Source organism: Buceros rhinoceros, unplaced genomic scaffold (assembly GCF_000710305.1).
Source record: "Buceros rhinoceros silvestris isolate BGI_N320 unplaced genomic scaffold, ASM71030v1 scaffold10685, whole genome shotgun sequence".
Classification (NCBI taxonomy): Eukaryota; Metazoa; Chordata; class Aves; order Bucerotiformes; family Bucerotidae; genus Buceros; species Buceros rhinoceros.
The window spans coordinates 35,884-53,921 of record NW_010414576.1 but is presented as its reverse complement, the minus strand read 5'-3'; the positions used below and the strand labels follow the sequence as shown (position 1 = coordinate 53,921).

The following is an 18,038-nucleotide window of genomic DNA, read 5'->3' as shown; positions in this document are numbered from 1 at the left end:
GAAAGAGATTCCAAACTAGTAAGCAGGGACTTGAAAAAAGGCTGATCCGCGAGCGTGACACTCTGGGTGATTTGTTGCAGCATCTTGCAGAATTCCAGGCTAATTGTATGCAACGTTCTCAGTCTGAATCTGAACAACGTGGTTTCTAAGGCTTCACGTTGATCTGCTAGACAGCAGCAGCAATTCCCCCCCACCTCCCGTACACACATTTTCAAGCAGAGGGCTTGGGAGAAGCTGTTGGGTCTTGCAGGCTTTCCCCTGCCTGAAGCGGTGAGGGGAGCTGCCAGGCTGGGCAGGGCAGTGACCAGCCTGCCCCGCTGGTCCCTCGCTTCATCTCTCCCAGGGAGCTGAGTTTTGGTTTCTGCTGCTTGATGGGAGTTACTGCAAGGACTTCTGAAGCAAACCGAGTAACGTGTGTGGGGAAACCACAGACCTTTCAAACAGCGCGATGGGAGATGCAGGGAGAAGATAAGTGATCCCAGCGTGAGAAATTTGGGAATTGATGGAAGCAAACGGGAATAATTGTGAATGGGCAGATTTCAGTGTTGAGCGTGAGATTGCTCAGCGCCTCAGATGTTGTGTGTTGACCTCTTCAGGGTTCCTCTACTGCACCTTTAACTACGTGTGTGAGTTAGTCAAGGCGCTTCTCCAAGCGGGCAGATGTGAGTGGGAGTTTCTCTTTGTGCTCTCGCACAGGCTTTAACCGGTGGTCTGTAATAAAGGTGTAGTTACAAGCATACGTGCTCCCGTCCTCAAAGCAAAACCGGGAAAACTATTGTTGGCAGGGATTAAATTATTATTTTAAGGTAACTACAGCTTTCCACAAAGAAAAAATAATTAAAATAACAACTGGCTGCTTCCTGGCGGGGCTGTCTGCACCACCCATTTCCATGAATTTGTATTCAAGGGGGTGGATATGAGCCTTGGTCGGAAGGGGAAAAAACCCTGCTTTCTAAAGGTCCTCAGTAAATAACCAGCTTCAGGGTTCAGCGAACAGCTAAGACAAGTTGCATGTCAGACAGAGCCAGGAAGTAATTGCAGCATTTAAATAAAAGTTTGGTCACAGCTTTACAGTGATCTCACGGTTTGCGATGGCAAACGGAGGGTGGTTACATGTCTTCCTGGGGAAAAAGGCATTTTCTTTGAGGACTACTAGCATTGACCATATTTAAATTATCTACGTTTACTTTTGGGAAGCATCAGATCGCATCAGATTCTGGTCTCGGTGCAGATGAATAGTTACCGAAGTGACAGAGGTGAAGATATGGTCCTGCAGCTTTTATTTGCTCTGGACTATTTAACCGTGCGTTTCCGTTTGCCGGCATTTCACGCTTGGGAGGTTTGCCGACCAGTCGAGCGCTTCCCTTCAACGTATTTTCATGTGGAAGGAGATTTTGCCCAAGAATCTTCATGGCTACCAAATGTTTAGATGGGCTTCTAAATTTTCTACTTTTTGCAGCTGACTAAATGGGTTGGAGAACAGCCAGAGAGACAGCAGAGTCCGGTCTGTAGTTGAGCAACAATAAAAGGCTTCGGAGAACTTTATCAAAGCTTCCATTAACCCCCTGCTGATGTCCTCAAGCAGGATTTTTTTGAGAGAGTGGGAACACAAAAGCTGGGCTGCACAACTGCCCCTGTGTGTCCATTCAGCGGGTTGAAACCCGCACAGTTACTAATTAAAATGCCACGCAGAGTAGCGCAAATAAACATCGCCAGTCCCTGCAGCCCCAAGTTTCCACACTGGCTCGTGGGGCGGATGATGAACTGACCCGTCAGCATGGGTAACGCAGCCCCTTTGGGTTCAAATATTCTGGAGTTGGATGAGGAGTCGCAAAATGTGTGTGGAGTCCATCCTTATGGATGAAATCAAACTCCCAGAATGCCATCCCACAGCAGCCTGTTATTTTTTATGGGCTTTTTTTTTCCCCTGCATAGCGTTGCCTTCAGCCATCAGGACTAAATAGAGCTGTGCCATGCCTGCTGGATCTCCATAATCAGGTCTGCCAGCTCTTGGCGGACATCAAAATGCTGAGCACGCGAGTGAATGCCGCTCCTTTCATCGGGAGATGTCACTTCACATTTAGCCCCACGTGTGAACTGGTGTGCGGAGAGCGCTTTATTATTGTGGCAGGGCTCCAGTGGGCTTCCCCCCCCAAACAAAGCGGGCAAATGCGGAGGCTCTGTCTGTGTCTACTTGAAGGATTTCATGGCGTCGCCTTCGATTAAGGTAATCTGCCTTCATTACTAAATTCAAGAACCAGGGGCCCAGAACTCTAAGTAGTGCGCTCCAAGAAAGGATTCGGGGTCTCTCATTGTGGTTTGGGGTTTATTTTTTTTTATACAGTCTAGAGAGATGTGGGAAACTCAAGCATTTGAGTTTTATTCCTCCGGTCATTTGTATTTCAAACTATCTCTTATGGAAAAGTCTGACTGTTGATTTAAAAGGAAATGATAACTTTTGTCTCAGCCTTCTGAATCGTTCCTGCAGAATTTATTAGGATTTTTATCCCTGCTATCGAATTCTATCACCTAGTCTTAAAAGACGATTGACTGATCCTGATTTTTTATTAAAAACTTTTACTGTTCTGTAAAATCTCCTTGGTTTTGTCTCTATTAAAATCCGTCGAAAGCATCCGTGGGTTATTAGAGACGGAAAACCCCTTAAGCTGAATTGTGCTTTGGGTGTAAATGTCTTCCAGTTACACAGGTTACCAAAGACTGGAAGCAAAGTGCTGAAGTTTTTAATTAACTCTTTATTATTTTGAGTTTTCTATGCTATTAATTGAATTTCCATTCTATTCAATGGTCCCATCAACAAATAAGAGAATAAGATGGTTTTGGTGAAGCAAAACAAGCAGGTAGAGTGGGCTGGGAGAGGTGTCTTGGATCTGAATGGAGCTTTGTGTGCTGTCCATTTATTTTAGCCAACAGATCAAGGCATGATCTTAAGACAAGCCACTACAGTGGCTCCCTGGGAAGATTGTGCTTGTCTCAATAACACACTGTGGTCCTTAAATCTGTCCTCTGCATCAGCCCCCATCCGTCTTTGTAGCATAATGTAGGAGTTTCCTACTATATTTTCAGTCCGACTGGTCCTTAAATGGAAGTCACCAGCCTCATCTGGATCAAGATAATCAAATTTCTGGACCTGTTGATGACAAAAGTGAACTAAAACCAAACCCATGAGCCTTTCAGGGAGGAGAGACGCAACACCGAGGAGCACTTTGCATGCCGTTGGGAGAAGAAATGCTGTTTGAATGGCAGGTTTTGAGTGAGGGTGATCTTTTTCCTTGCAGTCCCCATCCTGTGCACTTCCCAGTTCCCTCTGGGGCCCTGGCCTCAGCGGGAGGAGAGCCCTGGGAGTCTCTGTGTCCTCCTGCCAAGCTGGGACTGACCATGAAGGTCCAGACTCAGAATACAGACCCATCTCTGTGATTGCTGAGCTCATTTAGCATTAGTGTTTGCATGGGCTTCTGTTTGCCCAGACTGTAGGTCAGGGCTCCTCCAGAAAATCACAGAACCCTCCGGTTGGAAGAGACCTGTAAGATCGTTGAGTCCAACCATTCCCCCTGCACTGCCAAGGTCCCTAAACCCTTGGTCCCTCAGCACCACCTTCACACGTCTGTTAAACCCCTCCAGGGATGGGGACTCCAGCAAAATAAACATGGCTGATGTCTTTGTAGAACCCCAAATCTCCATCACCTTGTGAGGTCGATTTCTTTTTTTTTTTTTTTTTTTAATTTTTTTTTTTTTTTCTAGGATTGAAATGTTTCAGGAATTTTTATTTATTTTTCTAGGATTGAAATGGTTCAGGCTTTGTAATGGCACTTAGATTGCACAGGAAACTTTACCAATTATCTCTCTGACTGCTTTCCACTGAGGCAGCCACCTTTAATATTTAATTGCTTATTCCATTTGGGGTTTTTCTAATTGACACAAGTTTTAAATGAATAATGCACTAGTTTTCAGTATCCGGCATCAAACCAAAATAATGAACCCCCTTTAGAAGTTTAATTATGTGCCACCGATGAAGTAATCAGTTACTGACATCATGAACTAAGATTTTAATTTCAAGGTTTATGTGTTTCACGAGGCTTAAGGCTCTTCCCCACTTTGTCCCTCATCACTGAGGTTTTTTACTGAACACAAACTTCAGGTAGTTTTGCTTTTTGCAGCAACACTGTGTGCAGAATATAGTTTTCTTTCTCATCGGGTCTCTTAATGGTTTTTAATTTCCTGACGAAATGGGTGTTGCAGATGAAGGGAAGGGGCTCAATCCAGTTCCAGTGAGAGGTCCTGGTGGAGGAGCTCCAAACGGGAGAGCAAGGGGTGCGGCAGGCCCATTCATGGTGGTACTTTCCAAAAGCACAGGGTGTCTTTATCCCCTGAAAAAGAGGAACTTGGGTGAGGAGGATGAGACTTGGATGAGGCAGGGAGTCTTACAGCATCCTGGAAGAGCCGAGGGATCTCCAGTGCTGTCAGAGCAGTGTCCTTCACAAGGTGCTACTAACGTGAGCCCAGAAAATCTTAACTTGATTCAGTCTCCAGAGATTCTTGGCAGCCCAGAGGCAGGGATCATATCGTGTCAAATCCATCTGATCTTTGTGCAGAAGGTGCTTCACCGGAGTTCCAGCTGAATGCTCTGAATATCAACTATAATTAAAATTTATAGGTCATTCAGCTGAAAGGTAAATACACAAACGCAAACCTTCTGCACCATCGTCTTCTGCGTGATGGAGCTTAAAGCAAAGAAAGGTGAAGTTCCTGAACTTTGGTGACTTCAAAACAATTTCTTAGTCTCAAGCGTTAAGGTGGGAATTGTGATTTTTGTCGTCAGGTGAGTCCTGGGGTTTGACTCTTGTGGGTGCCACAGGCTCAGGGAGACACACTGCGTCCCAGCCTGCGGTTGCTGTTGTTGCTGTGTATCACAGCTGAAGCAAAACGTTTCTAATTTTATTATCTTTTTGTCCTCTGAGATTGTTGCTGTTTCTGCCTTTGGGTGATCGATCTGACAAACCCAAATGGCACAGTCCGACTCACGGCTATTACCGCAGTGCTTCAGGAGCCGGGATGAGACAATGTGGCCAAATCTTATTTTTTAAAATAGCGACTGCTGCTTTAGCAAAATGAGTCATAATGTTATTTGTTTATTTTGTTTAGAAGATACTGCACTATTTCCAAAGCATCTAAGTGGCACATAGGGCGAAGCTTTTATTTGACTGGCTTTCAAAAAGGCTTTTAAGCAGCTCTTTTTCCAAAACCTAATATTCTTAATGCTGAAAGTAAGTGACAAAGGAAGTTATTTAGCACATATGTATATATATATCTCAACTAGATATCTGTGTTTCAAGTAAATAAAAAGCAGCTGTGTGAGACCCAAGGAGAACAGTGTTCGGAGATGTGTTTCCTTGGGTGCCGAGTCACACTGTTAGCCCCCTTTATGCCATAACTCTTGGGGTAACCACATCTCAGGTGGCTTGGTGGTGACTAGAAGAAAGGACTAAGAGCAGACCTGAGGCTTTCTGTTGATAGATGTAGTCGTGAGGCGTCAGGTGGGAGCCAAAGGGTTGCCCCTTTGGGATATTAATAGAGGAGGTCAATGTTTTCAGAGGTATTTCAGGGCTTGTTGATGCGCTGGTGTAAGTGGTTTGAGAGCTGTGCACAAGAAGTGGTTTGCAGGTACGGATACAGCACGTTGTTTAGCTGGACATCCACAAATGAAGAACAACTCTACCCCTCTCCCCTGCTTGACTCATGGAGTGCCTGCAGACATGTCTTAATTCCTCCTGCTGCGGGCAGGAGGGTGGGAAAAGGGGAGGAGGAGTAACTGGATGGGTGCTTGACTTGAGGAAGGGCTTAGAGAACGGGACAAGGGTCTCATTTTGGGTCTCATTTGTGTCTCATTTGATGGGTCTTTGAGGGTAGCTTTGATGTCCTTGTGGAAGAGGCTGGAGGGGGAGTGGTGGAGTCTGTTTCGAAAAGGCAGCTCTGCAGGCACTCCACCTGCGCAGCAATACAGAGGTGAAGGACAGGCTATTTCTGGGGAGGAATTAGCTCTGGAGGCTACCTCGGGCTTCCTGGGGGCAGCAGCAGGGTGTGGGGATGAGGCAGAGCTGCCCTGAGGGGTGGGTGTGGATCGCTCCAGACTATTTATTGTGAGCAACTGGGGAATGCCCCATTTCCAGCATGATTATGTGTTTTAATAATTAGAGGTTACGGTCTCTCATTTCCCATCCTGGCTCCCCAGCACTGGTCTACCCTGGGGGGCTCTACGTTGTGTCCAGTATCACCGGTTTCTGGTGGTCTGTGCTTGCTGGACCGGCGGCTGGGAAGTAAGAGGGTGATGACAGCATGTGCTCCCCAGAAGTCGTGTGGTCCTGCCTCTAAGAGTGGCTGGTCCGGGCCCCTAAGGAGGACTCAGAGTTACGGTGATCTCTCATTGTCCAGACCACGTGGCCCATTTTCTCTGCTCCTCTCAATCCAACATAATGCAGCAGAGCATCAGCATTGGCTTCTTTAGGCTACAAAATTTATTGTTGTTTATATTGGGTTGGGTTCTCAGCCTCAGCTAGAGGGAAGAGTAAGTGCAGCCTGACCTGCTTGGAGACCAGCGGCTCTGGACCTGCTCACATCAGGCAACTGTTGACTAATGCCCCATCTTAACAAACTGCTCGTGGCTCCAGAGTTTCTTCGAGCAACTCACGGCGCTATGTACGTTCACCCTCCGCATGTTAATCAGGCTAGTTTAAGCATTTAGCAACGTTTCCGTGCTGGGGTTTTTTTAGTGCTCATAACGTTCAGACAGATTTTCATAAATTGCCTTCCAAGTGAAAGGCTTGTTTTCCTGTTTGCTCTCAACGGGCATTCATACATACAGGAAATACACGCTATTCTGCCATGTTTCTGCTGGCAACTAGCAAGTTATCCTTGTCAGAACATGCCAACAGGATTTCTTCGCGAGCTAGCAGAAAGCAAACAAGCCGTTCTCAGCCTAAACAGACCCCATGCTCGAGTTGTAACGCAGATCTCTTGCTAAACGCTCTGTAGATTCCCTAGGCTTTTGGTTTAAGGCAATCTGTGGGATTGGCAGGTTGCAGATTGAGATCTCTGGAGTTACTCCAGACCCGCGTTGCTTTAGCTGACATCATCATTTGGCCTTCAGAAGTGGAGGGCCAGTACCTGACAAGAACGCCTTGCTGTAAGAGCTGCTCCTCAGAAATAAATAGCCAGAACGAGCTCTCTCCTGGCTGTGCAAAGCCTTCATCCTCACCCCTGGCTCGCTGCATTTCCTGATGTAAACCACGGGGAGCTGTGGTCAGACCTCAGCTCCCGTGACTGGTTTGTTCTAAATCGGGGCAGTTCTGGTACACCGAGGTCTGCCTGGTCTGCGCTAAAGCTGGTGCAGAACCAGATGCGCAGCCCAGGAAATACATGGGCTCTCCGTGGATCCTCAGCAGCTCCCACATGTCTCCAAGGACTTAAGCTGGTGGTAAAAACACAGCACTCTAATAACTCTCAACTACTACGATTTGTTGCTGCTACCAGCCTGGGTTTTCCTTCAAGCTTTTGATTTGATGCAAGTCAGAGCCAGGCTCTTGTGGTTTGGCAAGATCCGCAGCGCAGGTTCTTTTGGGAGAGGCAAGAAATGAACACTTTAAAACCGAGGAAATATTTAAAACATTATAATGCTGCGTTAACAGTCTTTCAAACGTCCTTCTCTTGCCCCTTGCTTTATGAACACATCATTGCAAACACAACTGGTGCGAGCTGGTCCCCAGGTCTGGGAGCTTGTCCCTTGTTTTTCTCTCTGGCTCTTTGGCTGTGGCTGGGTTGCGGAGCCTGGCAAGAAAGGGGAGATCCCTTCTGCCTGTCATTTTGGGATGAAGGTGTCCTGCCAGAGTATCCAGCTGGTGCTTTCCTGAGCAGCATAATTTCTAGGAGGGAGGTGGGAAAGTTGAGCGCAGAAGTATTACGGCTGATTGAAGGGATTGAGAGAACGAGGCCAAGCTGAGCTGTCACGCTACTTCACGTTGCATCGGCCAGGATTTTCACGCGTGGGTGGATGACCTTGGGCGCTTTACTCCCGTGGATGGATTTAAAGCCTTTGCTTTAAACGCTGAAGCTCAAAAATGCTGCCCTGAATCTTGGCGTGTCTCGGTTTCCAAGCTGGGAGGTGTTCCTCGCCAGTCGTCATTCCTGGGGGAGGGAGAGGCAGACGGTGGGAAGACGGAGGACTCGGGAATGTCTTGGGAGGCTTCCAGTGGCTCGATTGAGCAATCAGATCCTTGTCCAAGTCCTAGCCTGGCCCAGACATCGCCAGTACAAATGTTTGCTCCACTCGTACAGAGGGAACAGTGGGAAAAAACCCTGTTCTGTGTGCATGCAGAAGTTCACATGCAAAAGCCCCTCATGTGCTTCTCCTTAACGACATGCATGGCTTATACACATGGTGTTGCTTGCACAGGAGCATTTCTGCCTGGGCAAGAGGGGGAATGAGTAGAAGGGGCACAGCGGGGGGGCAGAGCAGCACAGCAGCATTTTAGGGCATTTTAGAGCTGCTTTCCTTTTGGTTTATTCTGGTGCGTGTAACTAAACAGGGCTGGGTGCTTCTCCCTTGCCTTGGTTTGAAGACAGTGCGACACCGTGGGTTGCTCTCCTGTGTGAATTGAATTACCAGAATCTGGCCTGGAGGATGTCACCTTTAGAGATGGTTAAAAGCATCTTTGATGCCCTGTGTCGGGTATCCTTTTGCTTCCATGATAATATGATTTACAAAATGCCGTGTAAAACCCCCCAATTCTACAAGGTAAATAAATGGTCAGAGAGAAAAGCTGAGATGTGCCTTAAACATGTTGTGTCCCAGCAAAGAGAAGATCTTTTATTGCCTTGTTTTGATTTCAGAGAGGACTTCTTGTCAGTGTTAGATTCTCAAAAATCTTTTTATATTTTTTTTTAAGTAATTAATAATGGAGCAGGCTTTTAGTATCTACCCTGGAAGGTAAAAACCCTTGATCACAGTAACATCATTAGTGCTTTCAAGCATTTAATTTTGATGCTTGACAAAGCGCGTAGCCATTGATAAGAACAAATAAGTGTTGTTGTGTGCAATTGAGGGAAAAAAAGGAAGCTTGAAAACCCCTAAGCTTCAAGTAATTAAATTTAAATATGTTATTTGAATTTAGCCGAGATAATGTACAAACTGTGGGTATATTTTTCAATCAGCGGAAGACCCCTTGAGTAAACACGATCCATTTAAATTCAAATCATGGGGAGTGGAAAGCAAACCCTGCTGTGGTTAAGAAGGCATCTTCGCTGGAACACTGGGCATTGTGGATCTTTGATAGCCGAGCGCTCCCGCGGTACTCTTACAAAGGGCTGTTTTCACTCATGGGTGCCTACATGCCAGAGACTTTATTGCTTCTATTTATTTCCTGGGTTTTTTTTTCCTCTCCACCCCCCCTCTCCTAATTTGAACCAGTAATGAAAAACTGACACTCCGCTTCTGCCATCCTTTAAAGTGCCTCAGAACTGTTACAATTCAGCACTGATTAGCCTTGGGATACGGCTTTATGGCGTTTGGGTGCAGGTTTTGTAGTCCATGTGTGCTCTTTCTCTCTCCGTAGGCTGCGAGCTCAGAGTTGCGGTAATAAAGCGACTAGTAGGTGTTTAATGGCAGGTTATTGAGGAAGTAGATAAAAGAAAATTGCAACATTCCCATCAGGAGGGAGTGGGGTTTTCAAGGGCTGAGCTTTGAACTAGGGAAAGTTCCACTTGGTGCTTTTGTTCAAGGTGACCCTGAAATACCTCATCATTCTTGCCGGTGAAATGGGCTGTTCTGGTAGAACTGGTGCGTGGTATGTACGGTCTGTGCCTGTGTGGCAGAAAAACCTGCTCTGGTAAGCTGTGATGACTGAGAAACTAGTGCTTTGCTTTGTGCTCCTTTCCAAATATCAGGGAGCGGGGAGGAGGAGACCACAAAAAGTGACAGAAAAAAGCCATCTCCCACCCTCCTCCAAAAGTATTACATGACCTTATTACAACCATCTGAATGGTGTACTGATTATTTTTGGTCAAGCTGTCCTCAGGGTGTTTGGTGTAGGAATCTGTGTATATAGTGAACCATTAGCCCATGCGCATGCAAGAGAAGATTCTGACTTATATTCTGCTCAGGATCAAAGCATCGTTTTATATCCTGTTAGGTGTTTATCTTCACATGACCCCTAAGAAGCAATTTAAAGACAAAAGGGAGAAGAACAAAGGATGTAAATACTTTGCAGAGGGTCACCCAGGAGGCTGTGACCTGGATGGCCACGATGAGCTGGCAGAGGTGATGTTGTTTTGTGCCGGACTCTACTGAGCAGACTCTTACACCGTGTTGGTCATTAACAGGCATCCAAGGAGACCCAGCCCTCTTGTTCTTCCAGAATGCCAGTCTTCTGACTACTCAAAATAGCTGATGGGTGCTGGAAGACAAGGAAACAAAATCAATTTTGAGGGCTATTTGCAGAAATAAGAGCGCGCGGGTAACGGGGGATGCTATATGTGCAGTGGGTTAATGGTAGTACTCCCTGTGGCTACTGAGCCCAGTTCTTCAAGGGCCGCAGAGCTGCAGGTCACCATCCTATTTCATAGACTGTTATAGCGTGTGCTGCAGGGATGCCAAAGAGCTCCTGGACAGCCTTGTGTTCTCATGCTGTAGTTGGACTTTTTCTTTCTGCGTAGCATGTGGAGAGGCAGGATGTACAGTCTGACCGCACTACGTCAGAAACAAAAGTGCTTATCTGCAGAAGACAGGACAAAAGAAGAGATTAAAAGTGGGATGAATTTGTTTATAAAGGACAGGAAGGAAAAAATAGGGTCATTCTTCCAATTTCATATAGCACGTACCAGCCCAGTCTTGAAGGACTCGTTAAACTCCAGTGTAAATGCCTGCAGAAATGAAATGGGAATCCAGGGAGGTTAAAAAGAGAATAAAAGAAGGAAAGTGAACTTTCTCTGTACAATTCTTGAGGTCAGAGCAGCATAAGTGACAGGTTCCTAGTAAAAGGAACTGCCTGTCTGCCCTGCACGAGGCACCGATCAGCTAAGCAGGTTGCTCTCGGGCTGGTTTATCAGTAATGTGATGCCGGTGCCTGTTTGAGGGTCACAAATCCGATTTCTAATTCATTAGCTGAGCAATATTCTCATTGCAAAGGGGAAGAAAAATCCCGAGTCTGATCCTCCGCTGAGGAGCCATGAGGTTATTAAGCAGGTTCTCAGTCACGCCACAGCTCCAACGTGACAGAGCGCACCTGGATCCTCCCCGCCGGCTGCGTTTATAGTCTCCTCTGTCATCCAGTGTTTGCCTTTGCGCATGAGAGACAGGCAAGGAAAAAGGGAGAATGGTTCTGGAGGCATTTCTAACAGAGATGCCAAACTGTCAAACAGTAAATCGGGCAGCAGTTCCCCGATGGTTTCACATCAAGAGGAGACACCCTTTTGTGACTGCGCCACGTCTACTGGCTATTTTCCCTTCCATCAGAACTGTCTGATATGGTCAAGTAGGTTTGAGGCTTTCAACGTTCAATCTTCCTTTCATATATTGTGACTGTTCTATTTATTTGTCTTTCTTGGTAGTTTTCAAGGATACATGTTTCAAGGGTACTTTTCACTCTCTAGCGTTTTGGCGGATTGTCATCCCAAAGTTATGGGTAGGAAAAGAAACAAAGAAGGGAAATAGGGGTTGAGGGGGTGGTGGGGTAAGAGCAACATGGCTACAGCTTCGGGGGACAAAGGAAGGAATATATTCAATTTAGGAAGACCTCTAATCTCTGGTTATACAGGACAGCTTTGTTAGATAAGATTAAAAATTTCATGAATGTCCCTTTTTATCCCTGGAGACTCCGCCATTTATACTAGCTATTGTCAGCATCAAAAGAGCTTGATAACAGCTGGCTAGAGATGTGACCACACAAAAACAGGACAGCGAGAAGGGGGCAGCCAGGTTCATAAATCTTTAGAAAAGCCGCTCCCCCAGCGCAGCCATGGATCCGCTGCTATCACAGTCAAAGGGAGAACGCATTGTCCTCCAGCCCGTCAAAAACCTGAACTTCAGCAGCAGCAGGGGCTCTATCAAGAGCGCAGGGTGCACAATGAGATGGTTTCCATTATCTGCTGCGTTGCAGCCCGTATTACTGCACACAGATACAGTTTGAAGAGCTTTGAGTTGAGCTGGTTGCTAGGTAGAGTTGTTCCCAAAGCTGCACAGCCCTTGCCCTTGGCTCTGCAATCCTGCTTCTGCCCTTCATCTTCTCAACGCAGTGCCGTGTGGGATGGGGTCAGATGGTGCCAGTTTGGGTCACAGTGGACCAATCTCACTATCTGTGGGCTGGGAAGGAGCTATCAAAGCCAGGATCTGGCCCTTGGGCACTGAGCTTCCCCATTCTCTGGGGACTACTCACAGACTCGGGTGTAAGCAGGGCAAGTTGGGAAGCATGAATTGGCTCAGACACTTGAAATACAAGTTTCCTGGTTTTCATAGGAGGGTCCACATTCATATGTATTTGGCTTTATTCTGGTCTTACTTAATTCGGTGGCGGTGGTTTCTCAGCTTTAGAGAACAGCAGATCGGTCCCTCAGGAATTTCTTAGTTCCCATAAAGCAAACAGCTAATGAGGTAACATCGGTTAATTTTAGGAGGTGGAAGAAGAGAATCACTGTGGCCCGAACCAAAAGTACAAGTCTGTGCACTGTGCCTAATGGAGGTCAAAATGAGTCAGGGTCTTTTAGCATCTTCGACTCGTACGGAGGTTTGTACCTGGGTGACACGAGCTTTGTGGTGTTTGGACAACTGCAGCATTACTCAAAACCCACCTACCTATTACTGCCCGGAATTCAGGAACAGGTTTCATTAGAAAGGATTAAACACAATTTTATTAGCGAAAACAGGAAAAATACTTAATGATTCTAATCTCTCTAACAAGAGAATCTCCATTTCTGGAAGTGCTCATGTTGTGAAAGCTGTGATTGAAAATACATGTTCCTCATTACAACTAAATTCTTGCTTTTTTTGCTTTTTTTTTTCTCCTGGCAGCTCCATCCCCAATTGCTTTGATCCAGGCTAAAGAGATAACAAGGCACAGTGTTGCCTTGGCTTGGCTGGAACCCGACAGGCCCAATGGAGTCATCTTGGAGTACGAGGTCAAATACTATGAAAAGGTACCACTCAAAAATGGACAGGCAAGGAGTTGGTTTGGCTCTGGGGAGAGCTTTTCGCTCTGTTCCATTCCGCTTTATTTCCAGATAGGATTCCATCATTTGAAACCAAATAGATTGAGTTTCATAAAATCCAATTAAGGATTTCTTGCACTTGAGTGGTTGCTTGAAAGAATAAGACTCATAGGCTGTTCCAGCCATGTGGTATGAGTTTTATCTGGGTTTTTTTTTTCCCCCTACCTAAGAACTGAGCTTTTGTAGCAAGCATATTTATAATGAGAATCAATAGTGCTGGGCAGAAGTGAGCCATTAGCTTGACTTCATGGCCAAAAATGTCATAATGAATGGTCTAACGCAGTAATGACGATAAGAACTGTTTGCCGATAGCTTCTGCTTCCAATGATAGTGTGGGCTGGGTGGCTTTTAATAGAAGAAAAGGAAAGAAAATGATGTTCTTCATAATTTCCAAGTTAGAGGGAGATGTTATTCCTGCAAATAACTTCTCAAGTGTGGAGCTATGAAAAGAGCTATTTTCTTTGAAGGGTCTCTGCAAAAATGAACAATTACCTGCTCTCGCTGGTGTGCGCTCTCTCACTCCCATCCATGCTTCTGAATGTTTTCTATGAAGATAATCCCTTATTTGCTTCCCTAACACGTACAGAAAAAGGCATCTGATTTACAGGGAAGTTGGATTATTACGTTTTCTGATGGATTTTCCAGCAAAAAATACAACAGATTTTGAGATTGGACTTTCTGGAAGTGATTTTCTAAGTCTTTTCTTAAAATATTTTTATTTATTTTTTTTATATGGCTCCTGGCTGGTAGGGAGGAAAAGAAAGTGCCAGCATGTGTGAGTAAAATGTTGCTTGTTCATCAAGAAGGCTTGGCTGTTTGCCAAAGGATTTCATTGCGTGATTTCTTAGATAATCAGTGATATATGAGCATCATACCTGCCACCTCATCATCCTCTTCTGGCCTTGCTCAGAGCTCCGTGCAGCTTGTGCAGCTGGGGGGGTTGAGCAAGGCCAACAGCAGGAGCCCTCCAGAGGTATTTTGAGAATTCCATCCTTGTTACTCACCTTCTTTCATCATGACAGTTTTGGCAGGGAACGAAGTGGGGTTCCACGGTTCAGCGAGGTATTTCCACTTGATCACCACTGTGTTCTTTTGTTGCTAGGACCAAAACGAGCGCAGCTATCGCATCGTGAAGACAGCCTCCAGGAACACTGACATCAAAGGCTTGAACCCCCTGACTTCCTACGTATTTCATGTGCGGGCCAGGACGGCAGCCGGGTACGGAGACTTCAGCGGCCCATTCGAGTTCACGACTAACACAGGTAACTACATGCCCACTGCTTTCTTTTCCTTCTCCCTGAGCGAAGAGGGCAGATGGAACTGAGCTGCGTGGTGGGAGTTTCTCGTTGGCTGCTGGGACTGCGCTGTGTCTGGTCAGGGAAGATGTTATTCCATGGCCTGTGACTTCCATGGCCACCAATGTGACCTGAGACATCTGTTTAGATATGCTGTCTTCTAGATTCTAGCAATGAAAATACTTCAGTGTGGCATGAGGAGACACTGAAAATGCTTGGAAGCTGCTGGCACTTGAGAGATTGATGTACCTGTTTCATTTGCTGTAGATGTAGATGTTCATACATGGTTTTGGGATATCGCATTTGCAGGAGAACAGAACTGTTACTCCCCTTTACCGGGTCAGTTGGGTGTCCTACATCAGCTCACCTGTTTGCACTGTTCCTTAGACAGGCACAGAAAGGCAGAGTGTTGGAATTATGTTGCCAGTAGAGCTCTTTGCTCAAAGAAACACGCAAATATATCCCCCAAACTGTTTGCTTGGCAGTGGCAGGAAGGCAAGATGACCAAGCCGATTTTATTTTGGGCATACAGGTCTGCTTAAATCAATTTAAAGTCATGCCAGTTAGTGGCAACATCCTTCAGGTTGTTAGCAACTGAAAATAATCAATGCAGCAGGAAGAGGGTAGGCACGTTAAACTAACTTACTCGCTTGGTGTCAGTTGGGGAGTGATCGTCTGGCCCCACTGAGAGAAAAAGGTGGAGGAAGGAAGAGCAGAAAGCAATTAGAAAGACAAAAAAAAAAAATAGCCATTATACCCTCAGAGCAACACTGAAGGGGAGAAAGTCCTGGTTCCCAGTGAACCGAAGTTCCTCAAATCATTATCAAACATCATGTCTTCAGCTACTTAGGGCTCTGTTGGAAAATTGTGACAAATATGATAAAGGCCTGGAAGCAGATTTGAGTGCTGCTCTAAACTGCCTTCCCAAGCCAGAAAGCCTCACTGAGTGCTACCTAGGTTGATTTTTTGAGGGTATTTGGCACTAATGCTCCCTTTTCTGTTTCCAGTTCCTTCCCCCATCATTGGCGATGGTACCAATCCCACAGTGCTGCTTGTCTCAGTGGCCGGCAGTGTTGTTCTTGTGGTCATTCTCATTGCAGCCTTTGTCATCAGCAGGAGGTAAGAACTTAAGCTTCTCTCTCCCTCTCTCTCTTTCATAAGGGAGCTTTTTGTCTCCTCCAAACAAAGCTAAATTCTTTGATTAGCATCATAAACAGTGCATTTGCATTACAAGCCTTCTCCCGTGTAGCTTTGATCTTCTCGACATTAGTACCAAGCAGCATGTGATGTAATGGCAATAGTTCCAGCTCTATTTGCCCTTCAAATGCAAAGCTGGTTCCAATATGTGGGCACTGAGAAGGGAGCCAGCTCGAGCTTTCTGGTTAGTGGAATGTGAAGTTAAGTTTAATGGGTATGGGTACCGTAGGTTTTCTTGGGCTGACTCCCGCTAGACAGGGAATAAACAGTGGCACTGTTGGGAACTGAGCCATGGGACTGCTCTGCTTGTGATTTTTGTGTTCATCTGTAGGAGTCTACAGTAGTCTTTGGGGTTAGTCCTTCCAGTGTGAGTGGATGTGACTGTGAAACAGAAGCCACAGTAATTCAGCATCCTGTGCAGTAACACAGCGCACTGGATCGATGGTTATCTCATCAGAGCAGGACCATAATCTTCTGCCAAGTACTTGTTCATTCTCCCAAATTCGACCCAGGCATCAGGAACAATCCCTCGAATGGGAGGACAGCGTAGCAGAAACACAGCGGCAGCATTTGTGTCTTCAGCTTTGTGTTCAGTCCCATTTAAAAAGATCAGCGTGATTTTGCCTCAGTGTAATTCTGAGGCAAAACCAGGCGTTTCATTACCGCATCTGAAGCCTGGGATCTGAGGGAGGCACGTTTTGTCAGTCTCCGTCCATCAGTTTAATGGCATCGGCTGTAAACGTGCACAAATTCCTCTTGATTTGCTCTCTTACTCTAAATTGTCTTAAAGAGCAGTTAAGTCACTCTGCCTGTAGTATCTGTGAAGGAGACACGCATTCTTCCAGCTTTGTGTGGGGTTCATCTCAAAGCCTCCATGCTGACAGGAAGAAAGAAGAGCAGAATGTATGAAAATGTAATGCGGAGAGACAGGTTTATTAAAGGCCATTGCAACAGAAAATAGCATCACTGAGCTTGATGACTTAATCACCTCTCGCTTTTATTGATCACGTTATTATTTAAGGCAGGATTGATAGCAGGATACATTGGATTTCTAATTATGAGTCGCCACCTTGGAGAATTGAGCCTGTCGAGCTGCTTTGAGATGATTCCTTCCCCTCCTCCCCCAATAAAAAACCGTCGCTTCCCAAGGCTGATAAACACTGCTTGGTGATTGGCCCTCAATGGATCACTTTTTAGAAAATGAAATGTCAACCCCTTGCCCTCGTATTGATTCTCGTTAGTGTTGGCCATAAAGCTGTCAAAGGGAAGGCTGCCTGGAGCCAGGTAGCTGGCCGAGCCAGCGAGGAGGGCGCGCTCAGCCAGGTCTCCTCTCTGCGCAGGCTGGCAGCTCAGTTATCTCTGCCCACCAGCGTTCACCTCGGACAAAGACCAGACAAAGAGCGGGTGGGAGCACTGTGGGAATGGAGAAATGGGAATGAAGGTGTCCTGGTGGCTGTGGGTTCAGAGATGTCCCGTAGCTCTGTGCTGGTAGGTCTCAGAAAGTCCGTGGAAGGGGAAGGATGTAGTGAGAGCGATGAAGCTGGAGGACAGTGAAACTGCGGTGTGCATGCTGACATGTGGTGCCTTGCTAACAGCCTGCCTCGATACCCAGCTCCCCAGCAGCATTCCATAAACACAATCCACTTTAATGTTCACCATTACTCTAACGATTGTAACCACTTCACCAGTGTCGTTTAGAGGTGTGGGCTTTGGGGAGGTCTCGTGATGTTCCTTCATCAGCAGAAGTTAATAGCGAAATAATTATACTTTGTTCCAAAATGACTTCAGATGAGAAAGAGCTTTTCTGCCCACAGAGTCCCCACGAGGAGGTTTTGTAATCTCGCCATGGCCTAGGAGTCCTATTTAGACAGTCAGACTGGTGCTTCAGCCTTCAGATGTGGCCTCTCCGCATCCAAGAGCCAAATGTGGGACCTGGGCATTGCTGTAGGTGCCACTTTGGACCCCTGGGTTATTACTCCTAATTTAGCATTAGGTTTTGTCAAGTCAGTGCTCAAATCCCCAAATTCATCTTTACACCAGAATTTATCGCCAGGCTTTGCCTTCAGGCAGCTCAAGCTGTTTGGTTCTGTCCTGCCACCGTGGTGTATGTGTCGACTAACTGCTCTGCCTCAAGGTTAGTTTGAACTGACTGCGGGTGAGATGAGCACATCGTAGAGCAGAGCGCGGGAGGTAGCACGAGTGTTCCTGAACCTGCCCTGCAGCCATGCTGAGTGAAATTACAGCGTCTCAAATAGAGTCGTGAGGAACTTGGGAAAG

The 18,038-nt window shown here is 46.2% G+C and overlaps 1 protein-coding gene across 1 annotated transcript in view; it reads left to right on the top strand.

The window, feature by feature from the left end:
* The window catches only part of EPHA4 (EPH receptor A4), a gene marked incomplete at its 5' end in the record, with an annotated part of 53,134 nt that overhangs the window by 19,162 nt on the left and 15,934 nt on the right, over nt 1-18,038 (top strand). Inside the window, 3 exons of the mRNA XM_010137139.1 lie at nt 13,073-13,197; nt 14,372-14,531; nt 15,572-15,683. Of these exons, the coding sequence (XP_010135441.1) occupies nt 13,073-13,197; nt 14,372-14,531; nt 15,572-15,683 (397 nt within the window). The remainder of the gene's footprint in view (nt 1-13,072; nt 13,198-14,371; nt 14,532-15,571; nt 15,684-18,038) is intronic.